The sequence below is a fragment of the Lontra canadensis genome, unplaced genomic scaffold (assembly GCF_010015895.1).
Source record: "Lontra canadensis isolate GAN:19392208 unplaced genomic scaffold, GSC_riverotter_1.0 scaffold7, whole genome shotgun sequence".
NCBI lineage: Eukaryota > Metazoa > Chordata > Mammalia > Carnivora > Mustelidae > Lontra > Lontra canadensis.
The window spans coordinates 21,013,598-21,038,275 of NW_022631001.1; the positions used below are offsets into that span (position 1 = coordinate 21,013,598).

Below are 24,678 nucleotides of genomic sequence, written 5' to 3' on the forward strand. Positions count from 1 at the left end.
CCACCTGCAGCTTACTCCTCCATTACAGCTGGGATCGCGTAATTCCCTCCCATGAAGCAGAGCACAACATGTTTGTGGCCTGGCCCTGCCTCCAGGCCTAGCTCCACAGCTCTGCACGTTCAAGGCCCTTCCTTCCCCTCCCCAGCCTGAGCCAACACCAGCCCCTCACTCTTGACTCATTGTGTTCTCCCTGCCGCTGTGCCCTTTGTAGACGTTCTTCCCTCCCCTCCTTGCTTGACTCACCCTGCGGACTTCAGCTCAAACTCACTTCCTCAAGGAAGCCTTGCCTAGCCTTTTTGTTTGGGTCGACATGTCTGTTAACAATTTCAGAGCACCGTGTCCCCCATGACAGCACTTATCATGATTCCCTGGCTGGAGTCAACCTCCTCCGCTATACTATACAGGTTCCTGAGGAGCAACCATATCCGTTTTGTTCACTCACCTAGTCCAGTGCCTGGCACACGGTAGGCATTTGTTGCCGAAGCAAATGCAAAATATGGTATGAGTTATTGCTACCTTATTCCTCTGACCACAAGAGCCTTCCCTTTGCTTTTCCTCTCCCTTCGGGCAGTTTCCTGGAAGCCTTTCTCCCCAGCTTCTGATGCTCATGCTGGGTCACAAAGGTAAAGCTTGTTCTCTTAGTATCCAACTTTCAGCTCCAAGAAGACAGGGCCACTTCTTTCTTTGTATGACCCCACTCTAGGCAGGACCTGATAGAAGGCTCAGCATACAGCAGGTGTTTAAACTTACTGGCTCAGTAAAAACTATTCTTGGGACCCAGAGTTGGTGTGAAGACAAGCCATACATTTACTAAATGAGGGGCCAGAAACTTTTATTCAGAACCACAGATATTGTGGGACCCAGACTCTGTGCGAGGTCCTGGGGAACGAGATCCTGCTCCGTTCTCTGTCCTAAGCTCTTGGCTGAGACCAAGTTTCCGTTATTGCATTTCTTAAGAGCAATGGGCCCATTTGTTTGTCTGTGTCTCTTGCCAGGCTGTGAGCTCCTCAGGGCAGGGACTAGGACTTATTTCTCAATGGCCGGCATCTCTGAGATTACTGGGGGTGAAGCCAGAGTACAGATCAGTGGTTCCCAGACATTGGTTTGGCTGCCTCACAACCACCTGGTAACTGAGCACAAATTCATATGCCCAGGGCCCACTCCAAGCCTCCTGGAATAGTGTGTTCAACTCTTTTTACTCTGAATGAGATTCATCTGGAAATGCAGTCGGCTTACCATCCCTGTTACTTATGCTTTCTGAGTCTGTTTCCACCCTGCAGGGTTGTTGTTAAAGCAAATATAAAGTCCTTGTCATGGTGCTGAGCACAGGGAACTGCTCAGTGAATCAGTCCCCTTCACTTTAGAAGCAAAGTCCTTGCCCTTAGGAACTACGTTCTGGTGGTGGAGGCACACATGTTGGTAAAGTGTGCCAACGCAAGGCATAATCTCAAAGACCTTTAAACAGGTCTTTAAAAACTGGTATCCCTTCATCCCTAGTCTTCTTTTTCCTAGGGAGTGCTTATGACCAACCTCCCTTGTAGACCATCCTTGCAAACCCCTAATCTTGCCCTCCAGGAGAGTGGACTTAATAAACTTTCAATCCAGGATGCCAAGAAATCCTGTTATTCAGGCAGCCAAGAAGAAACCCTAATCGATGGGATATTGACATTGGGTGTGGAGGAAAAGGACCTGGGAGCAGGCAGAAAGGGAGTTCTGGGGCTAGGGAATGTTCTGGAAGTGGAAAGAAAAACAGACTAGGAATGTTGAGCCCTACGTTCTAGTGTGAACTTGGGCAAATTTTATCCTAGTCTTGGGCACCTGGGTGGCTCAGTCGCTAGGTGTCTGCCTTCGGCTCGGTTTGTGATCCCAGGGTCCTGGGATGAGGCCTGCTTCTTCCTCTCCTACTCCCCCTGCTTGTGTTCGCTCTCTCGCACGCTCTGTCAAATTAAAAAAAAAAAAATTTTTTTTTATCATAGTCTTGCAACTCATTACGTGACCTTGAGCAAATCACATCATGAGCCTCTTTTCTGTTCTGTAAAATGGGGATAAGTGATATCAGGTTGAACCACATGAAAGCAAAGGAGCAGATGTTGGCAATTTCATACCATTCTACCTGACACCTTTGCACCTGGCAGCTAGGGGCCTGGCAGTGGTGCCCTTCTGTGAGAGCTGTGATTTCCGAGGCCAGCCATGCAGCCTCCGTGCAGTCTGTGGCCCAGCCACTCCAGGCAAGCCCTGCCTACCTGCCCCCACTCCCACACAGGCAGTCTGAGGTCAGCTGTCGCCATAGTCACCAACTAAACCCACTCATTATCTTGGGTGCATTCATGCAAAAGGGTTTTAGAGGCTTGGAGCTCACCTGACCTCATCACAGGCCACAGAAGGGAGGCAGGACAAGGCCTGATTTCCCTAGGGCACACATGGGAATGTGGAGGATCAACATGGGGGAGGCACACAGCCTTGACGGTGGGATAAGAACCTGCACTTGGTCTCCTTGGCGGAGGGAGCTGCGGACCAAGAGCATTCCTGGGAGGGTGGATTACTCCTCTAGGCTCTGGACAAGGAGATGGCCTGTCAACACTGGCTCTGCCCCAAGAAACATTTGCCCCACACCGAGCTCGGCAGCGTGCAGCAGCACACAGTACCGCATCCTCCGTTAGAAGAGCCTGCGTGAAAAGCATGAGACCCAGGTTCTCTGCTTCTGGATCACCAGGTGACCTTGGCTGAGTCCCTGCCAGGCTCCTCAGCTTTTTCACCTGGAAAATGGGGAGCATTTCAGCCGTGACAGGGAAGGCGATGAGGTATAAGAAGGATGAGGGCTGGGACAGTCATGAGTCTATTCTTGGGCCATCTGGCACCGAGTGGGAAACAGAAACTGTCAAGCAAGAAGACAGATACACTCCTGATCTCACTGATTCTACTAGGAATTTCATCCCTCACTGCTAACTTAGTATTTCCACTATCCCCCCCAGAGCTCCAGCAGCCCCCAAGATCAGCTCCTCTTTACTTCTTGCCTGGACTAGTGCAGTAGCCTTCTAACACCACCTCCTCATTCTCTCCCTCAATCCATCCTCCAGTAGAGGTTGTGTTCTGCAGAATAGAATCCAACTTTTGAATCTAGCCCAGGCACTATGCCCCATGGTGCCCACAGCCTTGAGGCAGGTTCTCTTTCACTGTTCTGAGTCTCTGAGCCCCCAAATGGGAGATGACCACCTGACTACCCCTTATCTTTTCCCAGCCAATGCTGCTGCTCTTCCCCTGAGCCCTTGGCTTATACCTCTCATTGCTGGCATGACAGCCTGAGAGTTCCAGCAACACCCAATCTGCTCCAGGGCACACAGTAAGAATATAGGAACATCACAATCCCTTCCCTGGAAGGCCCAGATCCCTTTATCTGTCCCTTTTGGATGACCCTCCACATTTCCACTGTGTATTGACAGGTCTCTGCTCCTGCATGGTGAAGCCTGACTCATCTCCACCACCCCCAAAGCACCGTGTCTGTGTGTGTGTGTGTGTGTGTGTGTGTGTGTCCAATGCCCTGCCCCCACACCTTGGGCCCCAATTCTGGCTTCCTCATCCCTTCCAGGTCTATGTGACCCACTCTGTGAAAATCATCAGATTAATCTCATTAGATGGTAAGCTCCATCTTGCCATTCTCTGCTCAGAACTCTCAAGGCTCGGGGCGCCTGGGTGGCTCAGTAGGTTACAGCCTCTGCCTTCGGCTCAGGTCATGATCCCAGGGTCCTGCATCGGGCTCTCTGCTCGGCGGGGAACCTGCCTCCCCTCTCTCTGTGCCTGCCTCTCTGCCTACTTGTGATTTCTGTCTGTCAAAGAAGTAAATAAAATCTTAAAAAAAAAAAAAAAAACAAAACTCTCAAGGCTCCCCAGCCCCTTCAGCATAACACACGAACTCCTGAACCTGACATTCAAGCCCTTTCTGTGACACTTGGCTGATTGGGGGACAGGGGTGAACATGAACTTGACAAACACTGTGTGGTGACAAATCTGAATGAATATGGGCAGTGGGCTTTTCCTGCAGGCCACCTTTTAGTGATGTCCTCTCTGCTGGGAAAGGCTTTTCACTCTCCTGGCAAATTCTGACTCATCCTCCAAGGCCCAGGTCACATGCCCCTCCTCTAGGAAGCATTTCCTAAGCCCCCTGCAGTCCAAGTCTCTGAGCTTCCCAAGGCCCTCTTTGCTTTTCTCCTCCCTCAGCAGTGTCACTAGATTCTGTGTCTATCTCCCTCATCAGGCTGGGATCTCCTTTGGAAGGAGCTCCAATCACCTATCTGTTCCCAGTGCCCAGCAAAGGACCGGCACAGGGGTGAAGGAGTGCTAAGTGGCCATTGGGAGATAATGTGACAGCAAGATGAGATAAAACTAAAGCTATCACCAGGAAAGCACCTTCCAGGGGCTGGCTCAGTCACTGCCCTCTCCTCTGCAGGGTCTGGTCCCTCATATCCATATCCCCGAGACTCAAAATTAACCAAGAAGGTCCCTACAGAGGTCACAGGACAGGACTGAGTGAGGATTCAGCCATTTAGAAATGACTCAAACAACCAAAACTGAAGAAAAGAAAACAAATACTGTTCCTGTTTAGCACTCAGGTCAAAAGCTCACAGAATCTCATAGGACAGGGAAGGGGCTTCAGGAAGGTCTCACTCAACCTCTCCCTACTCCAGAGCACAGCTGACCCTCCAAGCCCCAACTCAGCACCTAAGAGCTGAGGAGCCCATTTCCTCTCCTCTCTGACCCTTATATCCTATCTACCTCCTCTGACTCCGCCTGCGGAGCACTAGGTGTCCCTCCCAGCAAACCCCCGACCCAGCTCTCTGGACAGCAGCATCTGTCTCTGAATGTTTTTAACTGAATTTTTTCTCCCTGAGGCAGCCTTGGGAAGGATCTCCTTGCCCTCCTACTGGGAGGCCCTCGTCTGGGCCACCAAACTGTCTCCTAGAAAGAAAGAAAGGGTTTTACTGGTAAAACGCAACTGCTCTTTAACTGAAGGGGAATGGGAGGAGAGAGAGCATATATTCCCTTCTCAGGAACACACCACAATCACCCATCACTTCTGGGACCACCCCTCACATATTTAAGACAGACAAGTCCCCACCCCCACACCAAGCTTTCTGGAAGGGCGGGCACTAGGCTAACACAGTCTCAAGTCTTGTAGGGGGAGTACGCCCAAGCGAGGATGCTGAGAAGAGCAAAAGCCTATGCTAAGCGGTTGCAACCTCTTGGCCCCCCAGTTTGTGCCCTATCTGAGCCCCACCCCTCCTTTCTGTTATACCTTGCACTGGTGCCCAGCCCAGGCTGGAGCTACGGACCCCACGAAAGGCCGGTGAGCTTCACTGTATTGGGGGAGAGGGAGGGATCACCTCCAAACACAATTGATGAAGGAGGTGGAAGCCCAGAGAGGGGCAGCTACTCGCCCAAGGTCACACAGCGAGGCCCAAGATGCACCTAGACCTCCCTTCTCCCAGCCCCAAACTCTCAGAGCCCTTCGCGCGTGCCCAGGGCTCTCGAACCGCCAGGGTGCAGACACTCCCTCCCCACAACCGGCACACACGCCCCCAGCCCCCTTACCTCTGGGACCCCGGTAGCCCCGGCCTCAGAGCCGGCTCCTGGGCGGGGCGCTTAGGCCTGGAAGGACTAGGCTAGGCCAGGCTAGGTCAGGGCGAGTCCTCTGCTCCCCCTGGAGTGGGGACGCCCTCCGCCAGGTCCCAGCCGGCAGGGATGCTGCCTTCGCTGCAAAGTCCAAACTCCCCACCCAGCTCTGCACAAGCTTGAACCCAGGGAGTCCGAGTCAGCCGCGCCGTGGCTGGGCTGCGGGGCTGCAGGACGAAGCGTGGGGAGGGGCGAGGTGCGGGAAACGGGGAGGAGCCGGAGCGGGGGCCACCCCGCGAACCGCCACTCAGGCCGCGTCCCCTTTAAGACCAGCCGGTCTGAGCTCCGGCGGGGGCGAGGCGGGGAGCTGGAGGGCTCACTGCAATGCCTCCTGGAAGATAGAGTTTGCGCTCGGCGTGTTGTGCGGCAAAGAGCCCAGGGAGAACTACAAGTCCCGGAGCACTGAGCGCGGCTCCAGTGTCGCCACGCCCCTGGGCTGGGCTCCGGCTCTCCTCCCCCCCCAGCAAAGCTGCGCTGGCCGCCCGCGGAGGGGAGGCTGCAGAGCGAGGGCAGGAGGTGGGTGCGGCGCGGCGGGGGACGCGGGGCTCAGAGACAGTCGGTGAGGGGACGCGGGCCCACCTGGCGCCTGTCCTACTATGAGAGGTCATCTCACCTTCCCTAGCCTTGCCATTCTCATCTGTGCAATGGGGATGGCAACACCAGAGACTGTGGGGGAGGGGGCGGAGCTGGTGGAAGAAGTCTGGATGGATGGGGAAGGTTGGAAAAGCCCGGATAAAGAGGGTCGAGACTGTGGGAGGAGTCTGGTGGGTGGGGCAAGGAGGGGAGGAGTCTCTAGGTGAGGAGGAGAGCTCGGGTGAGGTCGCAGAAGCGGGTGGCCGGGGCTGGGGAGTGAGGGCTGAGAAAGCTGATAAACAAGCCCAGGTTGGACTGGTTGGAATGGGCTAAAAAGCACTGGAGAAGGTGGGGTGGAGACACAAAGATCGAAAGGATCCTTCACGGCCTTGGAAAGCCAAGGGTTGGCCACGCGCTGATACGGTTTGGGTACCGGGTTGCCCGAGTGGGCAAACACCCGTGAATGCACAGAACACCTTCCTTCCCTTGTAATAGAAATAAAGAGCCCATCCCTTGAACTCAGTGCGTCACACACGTGATCTCATTCAACTCTCATACACTGTAGAGGCATCACTGTATCTGTTTACAGGAGTAAAGAGAAGTGAAGTAACTTGCCCAAAACCACCCAGGACTCCCTACTCCAAAAACCCTGCTTAATTTCCTGCAGTTCAATGAGGCAGAGGTTTACTCTGGAGTGAATGGCAGGGAAGAATCAAAAGTTTAGATGTCTCGCCCTATGCAGGTTGTGTGACAAGACCAGCTTCAACCCTTTTGAATGCCAATCTGTAAGGCGACCCTCCTGTGGATATTGTGAGGATGTAATGAGGAGATGCATTTGAATTGTATAAATTATAATGGTTGTGAGAAGCAGGAAGGCCATAAGGAAGAGAGTGGTTGAAATAGAGTGCTTGTGCCTGAGGAAAACCACAAAATGAAGCCTGAGAGTAAGCTGAGATGGTGAAGGAACATTCTGGAAGGGGATGGGGAATGGTGGAGCCTGTTGGGAGTGTGCACCAGGTAAGAGAATACTCTGTTGTGCCAATGGGCAAGTCAGATTGGCAGGTGAGGTGTCTTCCCTCCTCCAGCTCACCTTTCCCTACGCTGTGCCCTACTGGGCAGCTCACAGCACGGTCCATGTCACCTTAGTGTAGATGGCACCTTTTCCCACTACAGTGTGGGTTGTGGGGTAATGGAGCAGCCTGTGGGCTTCTTAGAGATATAAACTGGGCAAAACAGGGCTGAAGATACAGCTGTTGGGTGTGGGGAGGCCAGGAAGGGGAGGTGAAGGGCAGGGCTCTCATACAGTCCCCAGGGCTGTGAGCCAGTTTTTATCTTGATGAATTGAGGGGAGCATGGGGGAGAGGACTCTTATCTGGTTTCACTGGGAGACACATTACTCACTGAGTATTATCACCCTTGAAATTTACCCAGCCATGTTCAATCTATCTCCTACACGGTGGGAATTCCTACACTGACTTCCAGTTGGTCACCTGGGCCTTGCCTTGGATTCCAAATTGAAACTTCAAGAAAGTGTTTTAAAATAAAAGTATTTTAAAATTCAGAAAATGTGGCCCACCCACCCCCCGCCCCCCCGCGCCCCCGGTAGATGTCAGTCTGGGTTGAGGAAAATGGATCTAACTAAGCAGAGGAAGAAATTTTTTTCCCTTCCCCTACTCTGCTTGCTTCAGGGGATACAGAGAGGGGAGATCCCAGCCCCAACAGGATGGTCAGGCAACCATCTAACTTAGGTAAAGCAGACTTTGGTAAGGGTGAAAATAAAATAATCTGGAGATGTAGAGAAGGAAGGAAGGAATTCCAGCTGAGTGTCCTGGTAGATGAATGGGATTTTCCTTCAAAGTGCAGGCAGAAGGGATGGCAGGTACCAAATTGCAGAAATAGGAGAGGGCCTGACATGGTTGGTCTCTAAAGTAGGGATGGTAATACTATCTACTTCGTTTATGGAATCAATAGACATAAAATGCCTAGCATAAGAATAACTGCTCAGAAATGTCAGCCATTATCATGACTGCTGTAGTCACAGTCCCATCTCTCCGGGAATTGGCCCAGGCCCACACAGTTAATGAAGTGGCAGAGCCTGAGTCGAACACAGGCCCAGGATGCCAAAGCCCCTCTAGTTCTTTTTGCCCAGCCACAACATTTCTGAGGCCCAGAATGAGCCCGTCTTGTGAACATTCTCGGTGAGCTGTAACAGGAGTTTCTTGCTGTAGTAGTGGAGACTCAGGGTTCAGGAGGAGGCAGGGGAAGCAAGGCCTGAACAGCCAGCCATCTTCTCCCAGCCTGAATCCCAGCACAGTGACAGGCAGGCCTCGTGCTGTGCTTTCTGTGAGTGGTGGTTCTATGGAGAGAGACCACTCGGGTTTAAATTCTATCTCCACCACCAACTGTGGGCTCTTTTAGCTTCGCTCTGGTTGGCTACCTCATTCTCCAAAGCACAGCAGTACATGGAGAGGAGAATGACCAGATTTTAATGCTTCTTGGGAGTATTCATAAAAACTGTTTCCTGAACCTGCTATTTATTTGGGTTGGGCACTCTGACTGGAATTTTATATCTGTAGTCCCATGAGGGAAGCATTATTTTCTTCCCACTTTCAAAATAAAAATATTTTTAGAACCTTCAAGGCTACAGAAAAGTTTAAAGAATGGCCTTTCACCTAGCTACACCAGTTCACCTTTTGCTGATTTTGCTTTTATCCACACAAACACACACACCTTTTGGCTGAACCACTTAAAAGTTACAGACATCTTGACACCTGTCCCCTAAATTCTTCAGCTTGTATCCTAATTATAGAATTATCCAACATGACCATAATACCATTTTCATACCTAAGAAAATTTGAAAGAAGTCAATATTATCTAATAAATAGTAGATACTCAAATTTCTCCAACTGCCAAAAAGCATCTTGTGTATTTTTTTTAACCAGATGTAGTCAAGATTCATGCGTCATATTCTATCTCTTTAGGTATCTCATTTAATCTAGAAAAAGCCTCCTCAACCTTTGTAAATTTGTGCTTGATTTTATCAATGATCAGATTCAGGTTTTTTTCTTTCTCACAATGCTGTATACAGGCTCAGCATACAGCAGGTGTTTAAACTTACTGGCTATGATGTGCTGTATTACATCACATCAGGAAGCGGATGATATCAGGTTCATACTGTCCATCAGTGCTAAATTTGATTGTTGGTTAAGGTCACAACTGCCTAATCTCCCCATCTCTGTAATTTTTCCCCTTGTAATTAGTCTTTGGAGTGATTCTTTGAGACTATCAAAATGTGTGTTCCCTGTACCTTTCACTACATCCATGATCCTTGCCCGAATTGCAACACTGAGGGTTGCAAATGGTGATTTTCTAATTGTGCCATTCTTTCTATATTTATTGACTGGTATTCTTTGTTAATAGAATAATTTCTTCCTCTGTGTGTGTCTTTCTTAGTCTCCTCTCCCTGTCTTTTTTCTTTATGGAGTGACATAGACTCATGTTCTTCTTTTAATTCAGTGTATAATATAGCCCATTATCATCATTAACCTTTTTTGGTACTCAGATTATTGCAAGTTTGGCCAAGGAGAGTCCCTTCAGGCCAGCTTCTCTGTTGTGTTGTATTTTGTCTTAATTGAGATATAAATCACATATAATGATTTGGTAAATGTATATATTGGTAAATGATTACCATGATAGGTTTAGTTACCATCCACCACAACACATAGTTACAAAAATAGAGTGGTTTTTTTTCTTTTGTTGAGAACTTTTAAGATCTCCTGTGTTCTTCTGACAGGATCTCATTAATCTTTGATTGCTTCTTTGTTATCTGGTAAGAGCTGTTCCAGGCTCACCTTGCACTTTTCCGTCAAAGTCCTGGAATCCTCAATGTCCCCCAGGAAACCCTGATTTCTTTTTGTAGGAGATAACATTTAGAAACCAGGATCTGGGGCCAGGTGTGCTCATTGCTACTGGACTATCATTTCTAGGCTCTTCGAGTGAGCAGAGCGAAGAAATGATGGAGGGATGAATGCGCGGGTAGAGAAATGATTATCAGTAGATTCACTGTTGTTGCAACTGGTCCTCACTCTGTAGTAGGAATAGATTGCACAGCAAGTAGTGTCATTATTGAAGGTCCGTGGCAGTAGTATAGGAAATTGCGCAGAAAGCCCATGCCTCTTCCAGGACTCCATGGGTATATGCAGACTATTGGCCAAAACCCCTGCGGCTGGGTTCAGTCTCTTGCTCAAGACCCATGTTAGAGAAGAAGCCAGGCTGCCTCCAAAGGTTCTCTCAGGAATGTCCAAGCCCAGAGCCTCCTCCAGGTCATGACTCAGAAATCAAGAATGTATATGAAGACCTGGGCCAGGGATTTCTTTTCTCTGTGTTGGTGAAATAAAAATAATGTGATCTGTCCTGCCAGGGTCCCAGAGTTATTGTTGTGAGGCTCAATATATATATATATATATATATATATATATATATATATATATGTACATTTTTTTAATTGCTAATTAGTCTTTTCAACACATGTAATACAAATTTCCTCTTTATTGTTTTAATACCACAGTTTGAAATATTGTTGGTTTATAGTCCTAGTTAATGCTTTACTAGTAGTTACTAGTTATCTTAACTAGCATTTAAAGTAATTATTCTTTCAGGTTATACTCATCAGTTTTATCAAAGTAAGATTTTAATCTTTTTACTTAAATTCAAATAATTAACATATAGTTTGGTTTCAGAGGTAGAGGTCTGTGAGTCATCAGTCTTATATAATACCCAGTGCTTATTACATCACGTGCCCTCCTTAATGTCCATCACCCAGTTACCCCATCCTCCCTCCCCACCTCTCCTCCAACAACCCTCTTAAACCCAGTTTAAGAGTCTCATGGTTTTTCTCCCTCTGATTTCGTCTTGTTTTATTTTTTCCTCTCTTCCCCAATGATCCTGTTTTGTTTCTTAAATTCCACATATCAGTAAGATCATATGATAATCGTCTTTCTCTGACTGATTTCACTTAGTATAATACCCTCTAGTTCCAACCACGTCATTGCAGATGGCAAAATTTCTTTTTTCCTTTAAGATTTTATTTATTTATTTATTTATTTATTTATTTATTTGAGAGAGAGAGGGAGAGGGCAAGTGCACCCAAGTAGGCAGACCAGCAGGCAGAAGGAGAAGGAGAAGCAGGCTTACCACTGAGCAGAGAGCCCAATATGGGGCTAAATCCCAGGACCTCGGATCGTGACCTGAGCTGCAGGTAGTTGCTTAACCGACTGAGCCACCAGGTGCCCCAAGATTTGATTTTTTGATGGCTGAGTAGTATTCCATTGTGTGTGTGTGTGTGTGTGTGTGTGTGTGTGTGTGTTACACTTTCTTTATCCATTTATCTGTCAGTGGACATCTGGGCTCTTTCCATAGTTTGATTATTGTGGACCTTCCTGCTATAAACACTGGGGTACAGGTGCCACTTTGGATCATCGCTACATTTGCTATCTTTGGGGTAAATACGTAGTAGTGCAATTGCTGGGTCATAGAGTAGCTCTATTTTCAACTTTCTGAGGAAACTCCATACTGTTTTCCAGAGTAGTAGTTAATCTAAATTCTTGAAAAAAAAAATACTATTGGGTTTGGATAAGGATAACACAACAACTGTAGTTAATTTTAGAACAACTTTAAGATATTTCATCTCCGAAGTATTATAGGTGTCTATTCAAATCCTGTTATGCTCCCTAATAAAATATTATGGCTTGTATTACTGGAAGGGGCACAGGTTTTGGAGAGAGACCTCATGTGGAATTCTAGCTTTGCTGCCTCCGGCTGTGTGATCTTAAGTAACTGTCTTCACTACTCTGTGCTTCGGTTTTATAACCCTAAAAATTGGGATGATATTCATACCTACCTCACAGCATCAGTGTGGTAACTTAATGAAGGAAGCTATAGGAAAATGCCTCACATAGCTCTGGGCACGTACTTGGTTCTCAGGAAATGCTGATTCTCTATACCCTGGTCTTTTTTTTTTTTTTAAGATTTTATTTATTTATTTGATAGATTACAAGTAGGCAGAGAGGCAGGTGGGGTGGGGTGGGGGTAGGCAGAGAGAGAGGAGGAAGCAGGCTTCCTGCTGAGCAGAGAGCCTGATTCGGGGGTCTCTCGATCCCAGGACCCTGGGATCATTACCTGAGCTGAAGGCAGAGGCTTTCACCCATTGAGCTACCCAGGCGCCCCTACCCTGGTCTTTATGTAGGTCAGAATCGAATAGAGACGGGAGGTGTAAGAGCACCTGATAAGAGGTAGGAGGGGCACGAGTGCCAGATCTCTCCAACGGCCTTTGTTCACAGCCCAGACTTTGCCATTAGACAGGCCTTGACTTGGACCCTGGCTCTGCCACTATATGGGGCAAGTTCCCTCCCTCTTAGAACCTGAGGTTCTCATCTGTAAAGTTGGGAGATAATACTTTCCTTGAAGGAGCATTACGGGGCTTAAATGAACTAATATGTGTAACACCTAGTGCAGGTATGATACACAGCTAATGCTGTGTCCTTCAGGAGCACTGCAGGGACAGGTGGGTGCCAGGACAGAGCCTTATTTTTTTTTTAAAGATTTATTTATTTATTAGAGAGAGACAGAGTATAAGCAGGGGGAGAGGGAGAGGGAGAAGCAGACTCCCTAATGAGCTGGGAGCCTGACATGGGACTTGATCCCAGGACCTGGAGATTGTGACCTGAGCCGCAGGCAGATGCTTAACCATCTGAGCCACCTGGGCGCCCCCAGGACAGAGTTTTAAAGTAGGACTCTAGAGCAATGTATTAGCTGCCCTTCCTTATAGGACATCTGCTCTCAAAGAATTACATTTTCTATGGCACAGAAAGGTAGAGGTTCCACCCGGGTAATTTTCAGGCCCCAGACTGGAATTGCCCTTTACATGGCATCAGGCTGGGCCTCAGGAATCCCTCTCATTTGGGCCACAGACCCATTTGAGGAAGGACAGAATTCCAGCAGCAATTGCAAGTCCCCAGATCCCCTGGCCTTCCCAGTCCAGTCAGATGGTCTGACGATTAGCCGGGCATAATTTCCTGTTTGACACCAGTCGTTTTCTGCAAAAGGGAAATAATGCTGATCTTTTTCTTGGTTCTTTTCAAGTCGAGAGTCAGGCTTGGAAAGCCTCCTGCTTTAGAAAAAATTACCCATTCAGAAGCAGCAATGTGATTTATTTTATCTATTTCCTGGTTCAGTTTGCATTCTCATCCGTCTTTTTTTTTTTTTAAGATTTTATTTATTTATTTGAGAGAGAGAGTGCCAAGAAGAGAGCACAAGCGGGGGCTGGGACAGAGGGAGAAGGAGAAGCAGGCCCCCACGGAGCAAGGAGCCTGATCTGGGGCTCGATCACAGGACCCTGAGATCATGAGCTGAGCTGAAGGTAGACGCTTAACCAGCTGGGCCTCCCAGGTGCCCCTCTCATCCATCTTTTCTAATCTGGCTTTGAAAAACCTGGCTTTTGTGTTCCACTGCTTTGTCATTAGACATCATCCGCTGCTAATGAAATAGAAGACCTTGGGCCTCTCAGTGGACTTGCCCTATGTCAGCCATGGAGGCGCCCTGAGCCATCCTCAAGTCCTGTCCCCATGTCCTTTGATGGGATTGGACAGAGCCCAGGCTGGCAGCGGACTAGCCATCCAAGGACCATACCTGTCGGGTCTGGACTGAGAATAAGGCAGTGTGCCTCTCTCATGTTGAGAGCTGGCGATGGGAAGGAGGAATGATCAGAGGTGTTGGACACACACAGAACTGGATTCAGATCCCAGCTCCTCCACTATCTCTTAAACTTTCTAAGCCTCGGTTTCCTCATCTGTCAAATGAAGGTAATAATAGTCTCTGTCTCACAGGGTGCTTGTAAAGACATCAGGTGAACAAATGCCTGTCCAGCATTTAACATAATAGGATCATTGTCTGTGCTTCTCTGTATATTTTTATTACAAATAAATAAAATGCTACCAAATGTTACATGAAGCTCCGCACGTAGTGAGAGCAGGAGGCATGCACTCAGTAGCTATCTTGCCGAGTAAGCCACAGGGCAATGTTGCTAGGGCTGTTTTGGAGATTCTCAAACGTATCTGAAGCTATTACAGCCTTTGGTCACTATTGGAACTTTTTGCAGACTGAGTGGGCCAAGGATGGGTTCTCCACTAGCTGGCTGTGTGTCCTGAGCAAGTCACCAGTCTCTCTGTGTCCCACTTTCCTATCTGCCAAATGGAGAGTGATGCTTACTTTTAGGGTTGCTATAAGAATGTTTAAAGCTAGTGAGTGTAGGGGCATCTGGGTGGCTCAGTCATTAAGCGTCTGCCTTTGGCTCAGGTCATGATCCCAGGGTCCTGGTATTGAGCCCCAGGCTGGGGGGAGTGGAGAGAAGGGAGGGAGGGAGCAGGGAACCCAGCACGGGGCTCAAGAATTCTCCAGGGATGGGTTTTTGCATGGATGTACGTCTTCATTTCTCTGGGCACCTAACTAGGAGTGGGATTGCTGGGTCACATGGAAACAGACACCAGACTGCCTTCCACAATGGTTATACCCTGTTGCCGTCTCACCAGCAACACACGTGAGTGTCCTTTGCTCTGTGCAGTCAGCAGCATTTGGTATTGTCACATTTTTTTATTGGAGCTATTTTAATAAGTATATAATGGTATGTAATTGTGGTTTTAATATTTGTGTCTCTCGTGACTACTGCTTTTGGGCATTTTTCATGTGATTATTTGTGTCTTCTTTGCTGAAGGATTTGTTTAGATTGTCTGCCTGGTTTTTTCATTGGGTTGCGTGTTTTCTGAGTTTTGACAGTGCTTTATGTATTCTGGTTAACAGTCCTTTATCAGGTCTGTGTTCTGCAGATATTTTCCCCAGTTCATCTTATTTTCATTTTCTTTTTTTTTTTTAAGATTTTATTTATTTATTTGACACAGAGAGAGAGAGAGATCACAAGTAGGCAGAGAGGCAGGCAGAGAGAGGGGGAAGCAGGCTCCCTGCCGAGCAGAGAGCCCAATGCAAGGCTCTGTCCCAGGACCCTGAGACCATGACCTGAGCCGAAGGCAGAGGCTTAACCCACTGAGCCACCCAGGCGCCCCTATTTTCATTTTCTGAACAGTGTCTTTTGAAAAGAAATTTTTCCTTCAGATGAAGCCTCATTTGTCAGTTTTTTTATGGTTTGTGCCTTTTGGGTCCCAGCCAAGAAATCTTTGCCTAACTCAAAGTCACAAAGGTTTTGTCCTGGAGTTTTCAAGTTTTCAAAAGATTTTACATTTAGACCTATGATCTGTTTGGAGTTATTTTTTCCTACATGGTCTAAGATGTGGGTCAAGGTCCTTTTTTTGCATGTGGATGTCCAGTGGTCTGCATCTTGATAAAGCCGGGGAGAAGGGCCATGATCATAGCATAATGGATTGGTGGGCACTGCCAGGGGGACTGTGCAAAGGGCCAGGAAGCCCAAGAGTAGAGCTGTGAACCTAGTGGAGATCTGGGGACAGCCTTACAGAGGCAGTGACTCATAGGTGGGCCTTAAAGGGTGACAGCAGATAGGCGAGAAGGGTGGTATAGAGACAGCAAAGGTGGGATGGGTGACAGCGTGAGGATGTGCGCAGAGTGTCTGGAGGACCAGAGGGGCTGGAGGTGAGCTTGGAAGCGGAAGGTGATGTGGGTGGGCCATCGTGCTTCGGGAAGACTGAAATGGAAGGTGGACAGAAAGAAAGCAGGGCGCCCAGTGAGGATGGAAGGAAAGTGGCGGTGTGGTCAGAGCTCTGGGAGTAGCTGTAGAGATGGGTTCGAGGACAGAGTGAGAAAATTTTTAGGGATAGGGAGTCAGAGCTGCCTCCCAGGTCTTGGGTTCAGACATTTGGGTGGCTGAGAAGAGTTCACTGGGGAAGAGGAATTCCTCGTTGGGCTTCCTGGTACCCGTGGGACATCCAGGTGGAGATGTCAAGGAGACCGCTGAGTACACCCAGGGGGCTGTAGCTCAGTGAGGGTGGCTCATCCCCACCTGACCACAAAGCAGACTCACGAGGCTTCTCAGCATCCCAGAGGGGGCCAGTTCTGTCTTCACATGTAACGGTGCCTTCTACATGTGTGTCTGTGCCCATGGGGCCCGCGCATGTGTGATGGTGGACACAGTGGTGCTGCCCCTAGAAAACAGGCACTTGGAGGAGCTCTGTGACTTTTGGGCATGCGGAGAATATCACCGAGAGCACCCTAGACTGGGGGCAGCGGTGGTCAGGAAACCTGGCATCCAACCAGCCTCTGCTGCTTTTACAGAGAAAGAGGAGTTTGGGTGCTCACCCAAGAGCCCCCAGACATGCCCTGTGGCTACTGACTGTCTCCCCACCCGGCGTTCTGAGCTCTTCAGCACTAATGTACAGGACATACGGGCCCACAGAACTGTCAGGAAAGACAGCCCAGCCTCTCTGATGCCTGAGTTTGCTCTTTCCATGGAGCTGAGCCATTTCATGGAGCCTGGGCCTTAAATCAAGGAGTGAGACTGAAAACTGAAATATGCAAATTACCTTCTAGAAAGAAAGGGAGATTTTGGAATGAGGAAGGGGGTGGCCCTGGCCCCTGGGTCCATCTCCTGCCTGGGCCCTCTGGAGAGCAAACTGACCAGACTCAGCCCTGAGCCAAAGCCCCAACCCCCAGCTGCAGGTCTCAGCACAGCAGGCACCCCTCCCTCAGCCCCTCGCCCCACCCCTTCTGTTGGACTTCCCCACTGTCTCGCAGCCCATCTGCTCCAGGCTTCTGCTGCCGATTTTGCAACTTCATCATGGCTTGTTTCTCTTCAGGCACTCCAGATGGTTGATGCCTTTCTGCAGTATCAGGGTGCCCCATGAGATGGAGAAGGAATCGTGAGGCGACCCCCCAGACAGTTGGTTGGGTCAGCTCTCTCCAGCATCGCCTCCATCTTCTGGCAAGAGTCTCCACCATCTGGAGTAAGGGAGCCTTGGTGGAGCCAGCCTCAGAAGGCAGGCACGGTGAGGGTGAGGAGTGCTCTGGTGGCCTGCTCACTACCCTTGCTGGGTGACTTTGGGGGAAGTCCTGCTTCAGACCTCTGTTTTCCCATCTGGACAGTGAGCATGCCAGGATTCATTACTGACCTACTCGCATAGCTCTGGGTCCATTCCCCTTGTTACTGCACCTCTTGTCTTGGTGTCCTCGCCAGCTGGGCTCTTCTCGAGAGCAGTCAGGGTCCATTTATTTGCACCCCTCAGGCCCAGCATCAGGGAAGGATTGCTTAATCTGTTCCACAGGTGGGATCTTGGAAAGTATCATGTGGGAAGCTGAGAGCGGACATCCCCTGCCTTCTAGAATCTTAAAGAAAAGTTAGATTCCAAAACTTCAGTTTGCAGGAGACTCACCAGCCTTAGACGCTGGAAGCTGCAAGATGGCAGGGGAAGGGAGCTTTATTAAGGATCAGGTAAAGAGTGCTCGGTGCAGAGACCCACATTTGCGCTGAAACTTGAAGGTGTCAGAGGAGGCTATGGTGCTATCATGTTGGGAAAGGGCAGGCCACCAGGAGCCAAGAGCATCTTCATAGCAAGGTTGCGGCAGGGTGAGAGTCCAGGAAAGGGTGTCAGAGTCCAGAGAGCTGAGGCCCATTGTAAGCCTGGGAGATAGACAGAAATGGCACTAATCATGGCCAGTCATTATAAATGTTTTGGGATAGAAAAATAATAAGAAGGCATCATTGGTATAGCAGTAGGAGTCCTGGGCTTGAAGACAAATCTCAGAGCATTTTTTAGGTACTTAGAATGTACCAGTGTTTGGCTAGTAATCATTTACATATTTTTTCTCTTGTCATATAAAGGGACCTGGGTTTGAATCCCGGCATGGCCGTTCACGTCTCTCAGCATGGGGAGTGAATCCTGGCAGTGTTCCTCATCTGCGCAATAGGCATGGATGGTGGTATTTTCTAAGTCAAAATATGTATGACGTTATGTAAACAAGTTTCTGTATGAGCAGGTAACAGAGCTTCCGGTCCAAGCACTTTTTCTTTCATTCCTTAGAACAGTGGTTCTCTGGTCTTAACTGAACATTCAGAATCACCAAGGGTGCTTTTAAAAAAATACCAGTGCTGGGATATTAAAGACCAATTACAGTAATCTCTGGAGGGCAGATCCATGCTTTTTTTTTTTTTAAACTCCCTAGTGAACCTAATATGTTTTTGATGGTGTGGTAATTATCACCCATCCATTTTTAATCCATATTAATTCGCTCCAACCTCTAGGACTGTGGGCTTGATCTACAATAAGGAGTTGAGCACTATGCATACACAGATGTTAGGGACTAAATGCTTGTGTCCCCCAAGCTCCTCTGTTGAACTCCTCATCTCCAGTGTGATAGTATGAGGAGGTAGGACCTTTGGGAGGTGATTAGGCTATGAGGGTTAAGTCCTCATGAACAGGGTTAATACCTTTATAAAAGAGGCTCCAGAAAAAAGGCTCTTTTTTCTTTTTTTTTTTTTAGATTTTATTTATTTATTATTTGAGAGAGAGACAGTGAGAGAGAACATGAGCGAGGAGAAGGTGAGAGGGAGAAGCAGACTCCCCGTGGAGTTGGGAGCCCAATGTGGGACTCGATCCCAGGACTTCGGGATCATGACCTGAGCTGAAGGCAGTTGCTTAACTGACTGAGCCACCCAGGCACCCCTCCAGAGAGCTCTTTTGCCCCTTCTCTTACACAAGGACATAGCGAGAACATGGCCCTTACCAGACACCAAATCAGCCTATACCTTAATCTTGGGCTTTCCAGCCTCCAGAACTGTGAGAGAGAAGTGCTTAAGCCAAGGGGTCTATGGTATTCTTTCATACCAGCCCCGACAGACCAAGACCCCAGATAGGGTTGGGTAATTTCTCACTTTTCTCCCTGCCCAGGACTACTTTCCAGCATCCCGGCCTCCTGCCATGTCTGACCCCATCACACTGAACGTCGGGGGGAAGCTCTACACAACCTCACTGGCAACCTTGACCAGCTTCCCCGACTCCATGCTGGGTGCCATGTTCAGTGGGAAGATGCCCACCAAGAGGGACAGCCAGGGCAACTGCTTCATCGACCGTGACGGCAAAGTTTTCCGCTACATCCTCAACTTCCTGCGCACCTCCCACTTGGACTTGCCGGAGGACTTCCAGGAGATGGGCCTGCTCCGAAGGGAGGCTGACTTCTACCAGGTGCAGCCCCTCATTGAGGCCCTGCAGGAGAAGGAGGTGGAGCTCTCCAAGGCCGAGAAGAACGCCATGCTCAACATCACCCTGAACCAGCGGGTACAGACGGTCCACTTCACTGTACGCGAGGCCCCTCAGATCTACAGCCTCTCCTCATCCAGCATGCAGGTCTTCAATGCCAACATCTTCAGTACCTCTTGCCTCTTCCTCAAGCTCCTGGGCTCCAAGCTCTTTTACTGCTCCAATGGCAATCTCTCCTCCATCACCAGCCACTTGCAGGACCCCAACCACCTGACTCTGGACTGGGTGGCCAATGTGGAGGGCCTCCCAGAGGAGGAGTACACCAAGCAGAACCTCAAGAGGCTCTGGGTGGTGCCAGCCAACAAGCAGATCAACAGCTTCCAGGTCTTTGTGGAAGAGGTGCTGAAAATCGCCCTGAGTGATGGCTTTTGCATCGATTCTTCTCACCCGCATGCCGTGGATTTTATGAACAATAAGATTATTCGATTAATACGGTACAGATAAAAGGACCCCAGCAGCACTGGAGGGGGGCTCCCAAGAAGCTCCATGTCAGCCAAGATCTTGGAGAGTGTCTCGCCAGTGGTGGGAGCCAGGGCGCTACACTAACCTGTATTAATCGCGTAGCAGGACTTGATTCCCCCCACAATGCAGTCTCCCTATACGAATCCATGTGTCCTCTCCATGGAGCCACCTTTTCCTTGCCACTTGGAGCTAGAGATGGGCAGTTGGTCATGACAAGCGAAGTGTCTGCCAGTGTGTCCAAAAGGCCACAGGAGGGCTTGCTGGCTACAGAGGAATGGCAGGTTCTTCACAGGCACCGGCTCTCTCTGTACCATTAGGCAGTGCCTCCCCAAGCCCTCTGTGAAAGGAGCCCCTAGTGAAGGGGAAGGGGTGAAAACAGAAGGCCCCCGTCAGCTCCCCAGGACATTAAGTCACCCACGCCGCCTGCTTCTCTGTCCCAAGGATGCACCCGGAACCTTGGACTTGTTTGCCCAGGGACAGCCATGTTGGGCCAGCTTGGAAGTGAGATTTCAGAGCTGCATTTTTGGCCTCCACTATGGCGGGGAGAGATTGGAGCTGTGGCACGGCCTAGCGGAGTGAGTGTCCAGGCCGGGTTCAGAGGATGGGGCTGTCCCTCTTGACTGGGCCAAATGTAGACGTTTGGGGATTTCTCACTTCAGAAATGAGCTGCTGTCCCTGTGAAGATTTTAAAGTATCTGGAGCCAGGGCAATGAAAGGCCTTTCGTAACATAGACTGTTATGTGACTTTTGTAATCCTTTCCTCCAAAGAATTTGAAGTATCATTGAAATAGGTCATTTTACACAAATAATATTAGGGACTCTCAGGGTTGGAAAATAATCCAGTGGTCACTTTGTCCTCCCCGGCCCCCAGCATGCCCCAGGCCATTTGGGGCTGAGTGCTCTCCCCAGCACCTTCAAGTCATCACATATCCCTGCTTGCATATTTCTAGTAACAGGAAGCTCATCATGCCCAGGGCAGTCCCTGCCATGGTTGGCCAGCGCTGTTAAAAAGCCCTTCCTTACATCAAACCGAAATCTGTCCTTCCACTCCCATTTTCCAGTCTTGGTTCTAGACCTTCCTTCTCTTCCAGATGTATACTTTCTCTTTCAAAACAGTCAGTCTTATTAAGAAGCCAGACGTGTCTCCTATCAATATTATTACTTGGCATTGGGATTCCCCCCTGGGATTTGTCTTCAGAACCAAGGTCAGCCCCCGGCCATCCCTTGTCAGGCAGTCCCATTTCATGATGGTTTTGTTTGTGATCCCCGTTCCACCCACCTGCTCACCAGCCATGGCTCCACATAGCTCTTGACCACTTCCTGTTGGAGGATGAAGATTTGCCACCCCAAGAAAGTGTTGCCAGAGGAAGGAGACCAGGGGCTCGCTGGGCAGTGTGCAGCAAGGAGCCCAGGAGTGGGCTGAACCATAGCCCTGCTCTAAGAGGAAGTGTCCAGCCCCTATGACACTGCTCTGAGAGAAGTGGCCTTCCCCTGTGGTACTGTTCCTCTCATAACCAGCCCCGGGACCCCCTCGGGGGAAGGTCCTGGGCAAGACACACCAAGCCACCACTCCGCAGGAGGTGATGAACAGTGCAGGCCTCAAAACTGTCCATTATGATTCATCCCTGGAGTATGGCCTTAGAAGTCCCACAGTCTTCCCCATTGGGCAGGGGCCTTCAGACAAAACTAGGGGAGCCTAGTGACACAGTCCCTCCCAGGAGATGGGCTGAGGAAGGGGCTTCCCATAGTTACACCCTGGGAGTAGGGAGCTGGTATGCTGGGCTGTGGGCAGGGCTGCCTCTGTTACGAAATAAAGGCCTTTTCCCCCTACAGTGGGACTCTGGAGTCTCTGACAGCTGTCCCAGGCCACCAGGCCAATGGTACTCAAAAAGGTCACTCAGGAGAACCCGGATCAGAACAGACAGCAGAAGCTGTGATCACAACAAAACAGTTGAAGGAAGAAATCTCATAAATCACCGCTTGCCCTTTCTTCCTCCATAAAACGTCTCTCTCTCCATCTTTTCGGTGCTTCTTAATTCATGCAGCTCAACGTTAGAGAAAGTAAATGACCTGTGAAGCCACTAATGTGCTGTGTGACTGTGCAAGTCACTCACCTCACTGAGCCACCTCCATTTCTTTGTCTGTGAAATGGGCATAACAATAATACATAACCCTACCTACCTCACAGGGCTGTTGTGAGGATCAAACGAAATAATATATGTGAGACTACAGTATACATGATAAATGACATTGCTCTTTTGTGTCTGCTTATAAAGAAATGGGGGGAAAAAAAAAAAAGCAACCCTGGCCTTGGTATCCAGCTGACCCCGAATCTGAACTCTGGCTCCATCACTTGCTATGTGACCTGGGACCAGTCACCAGGCCACTCTGATCTGTTTCCTCCTAGGGTAACAATCCCACCTCCCAGTGTTAGGAGATTTACATGAGCTGGTGGCTGTGAAAATTCCTAGCTAGGCCCGGCACCCAGGAACTCCGTAAAAGCCTGCTCCTTCGGGAAGTGATCGTGACGCACCACCGTGCAGGGAGCACCTCGAGAGTACGACTCAGCAGGCCTGTCTGGAGCACTTGGTGTATGGGCCCTGAGGATGCAAATGGCCACAGATGAGTTCAGTCTGGAAAAGGCTTAGAGCACCACAAAATGCACTGTGGGAACTTGGGGAAAGCCAGCTCAGCTCTCACTAAGGGCTTGATGGACAGCCAAGTTGGGCTTTTAAGCATAGGTTGGGTGGTGACAGAGCTAAGCAGGGTACCGTGGGAACTGGAAACAGCATGAGCAGAGACCTGGGAGGCAGGCAGGAAGGGGGAGCCCCTGCATGGAGCCCCAGCACCGGCAGAGCAACAGGTGTACACACCCTGCACACTCACTGTGCACGCCCCTCCGGCAAGCATGGCCACCTGGCTGGCACCCCAAAGACAGAACACGCAGTGGAATGGGCGGACCATCCCAGGGGACCAGGGAGCTGGTGTGCACGTTCCCCGGGAGGCAGGGATGTACATCTTGTGAGCCCTTCCCTGCTCTGAGCAAGACCTCATGGTGATCAGCCATCTCAAGCTGCCTCAGTTTAGCCTTGTGCACAACCAATAGCTGTGCTCCCACTAAAGAACAATTCCAGGCGCACGGGAGCTTGTGAGCTCTGTTCCCGCCTCAGGCCTGTGCCAAGCATGCAGAGGGATGGTCAGAAGGGGCGCCGGAGGGAACCCTAAGGCCCCTTGGTGTTCCCACTTCCTGAGGCCAGCCACCACAGAAGGCCCCTGCATGCTTGAAGGCCACCCTGGGCACTGCTTACTGTGACCTTCCTATGACCACATACCCTCAGAGCCACGAAAAGCCCTTTGCCCTTTTATGAAGAGCAAGCCTTGTGCCTCTCTCTTCTGCCTTCAGGCCAGAGCTCCCTATGCAGAGGTCGCCATGGTGCTGCTTGTCCCCCACACACCCCCCAGTCCCCGACACAGCCTCATGAGCCAAGATGCAGTCATTCCGCTTTGTAAACCTAGCACTTTTGTAACTGCCCCTTGGTTCACCCCAAAAGTCCAGCTCTCTTTTACAAATTACTCCTAAACCAGCTACTACAATTAGGGGCTGGGCCAAGGCCAGCCTGAGACAGCTTCTTACCTCACGTACCTCAATAACCACCCCATCCCTTTCCTGTGGTCTCTGCACTGACTATCTGAGTCTGCCTGGGATGGGGGTGCTGGGGCGGGGGTTGGCAGGGGGCTGGGGGCTGCGGGGCTGATGGGGGTGGTTGGCAGAGAAATGAGACCCTGTGATCATCTTGCAGAGCAAAACAACCTCAATAACCAGCCCATCAAAGGGAGGGGCTGGCTTTTTTCCAGGTCCTGGGGGGTCCTGGCTCAGGCAGCTCCATCTGCCTAGACAGCCCAGTGACCTCAGTCTCCTTCAGAACCTTCAGGACAGTGTGGCATCAAGCAGAGAATCGTGGAGACGGTCTGATGCCATGTTCACCCCTGTCTGGGGCACAGGACCAAGGGGGTCCTGAGGAGAAAATTTGGCCTCTGGAAGCCAGAGGCTCACTGAGTAGTCCATAAGCACCCAGATCCCCATCCAACACAAAAACAACACAACAACCTTGTGGTGCCGCTTTCTGGCTCTGATTTCTGGGCAGGAAGTGTGTGACCCTCACTTAGCCTGGTCCTATTTCCCGCCAGCTTCCCTGGCCCTCCCACCCCAATATACAAGGCATTTCAAAGCTTTTGTCAACATTTCCCAGTTAGCTGGCAGCCATAGAATGTTCTAGTCCATTCTCATGCCAGGTCCCTCCCCAAAACCTAGGTTCCCTTTTACTGAGGTTTTGGGTAAAGGCCCAGTTGAGTCACATTGGAAATCCTCTAAGATCCTGCCAGCTAAAGACAAAGGTTAATGTGTTGTGACATGGGTACTCCCTCCCCAGTCCCAATTAGTTCACTTCATAAATCAGATATTGGGTTTGTTTAATGAACACCCTTTTGTTTGAGACCTCATAGGTTCCCAAGCTCCCTCACACCCAGAGTGTCCTGTCACAGAACTCTAGAATGAATATGTTGTGCCATAGCACTCCTCTTTCTGAGCTGTCCCTTGCTGCCCTGTCTTCGTAGCAAACATTTGCTCATCCCTCAGCACCCTGCAGAAGCCTGGCCTCCTTGACTCACCGTGCAGTTAGTCCTAACCCGCTTTGTACCGCCCTGT

At 49.8% G+C, this 24,678-nt stretch overlaps 2 protein-coding genes across 3 annotated transcripts in view; one reads left to right on the plus strand and one right to left on the minus strand.

The window, feature by feature from the left end:
• The window catches only part of USP35 (ubiquitin specific peptidase 35), a 50,956-nt gene extending 45,028 nt beyond the window's left edge, over positions 1-5,928 (minus strand). The window contains exon 1 of the mRNA XM_032852974.1: positions 5,587-5,928. The gene's annotated coding sequence lies outside the window, so the exon portion shown is untranslated. The remainder of the gene's footprint in view (positions 1-5,586) is intronic.
• Positions 5,929-6,090: 162 nt separating this feature from the next.
• Positions 6,091-20,383, plus strand: KCTD21 (potassium channel tetramerization domain containing 21). 2 transcript variants are annotated; one of them, XM_032852975.1, is made up of 2 exons: positions 6,091-6,183; positions 19,143-20,383. In XM_032852975.1, the coding sequence occupies exon 2, from the start codon at positions 19,173-19,175 to the stop codon at positions 19,953-19,955; it is 783 nt and encodes a 260-aa protein (XP_032708866.1). In that variant the 5' UTR covers positions 6,091-6,183; positions 19,143-19,172; the 3' UTR covers positions 19,956-20,383. The 2 variants fall into 2 exon arrangements, with proteins under 2 accessions (XP_032708866.1, XP_032708867.1); XM_032852976.1 differs by having other exon boundaries at positions 6,139-6,226.
• The last annotated feature ends 4,295 nt before the right edge of the window (positions 20,384-24,678 follow it).

What these genes read in the sequence shown, in the direction of transcription:
- KCTD21 (XM_032852975.1), top strand. Translation starts at nt 19,173, where the DNA reads ATGTCTGACCCCATCACACTGAACGTCGGGGGGAAGCTCTACACAACC.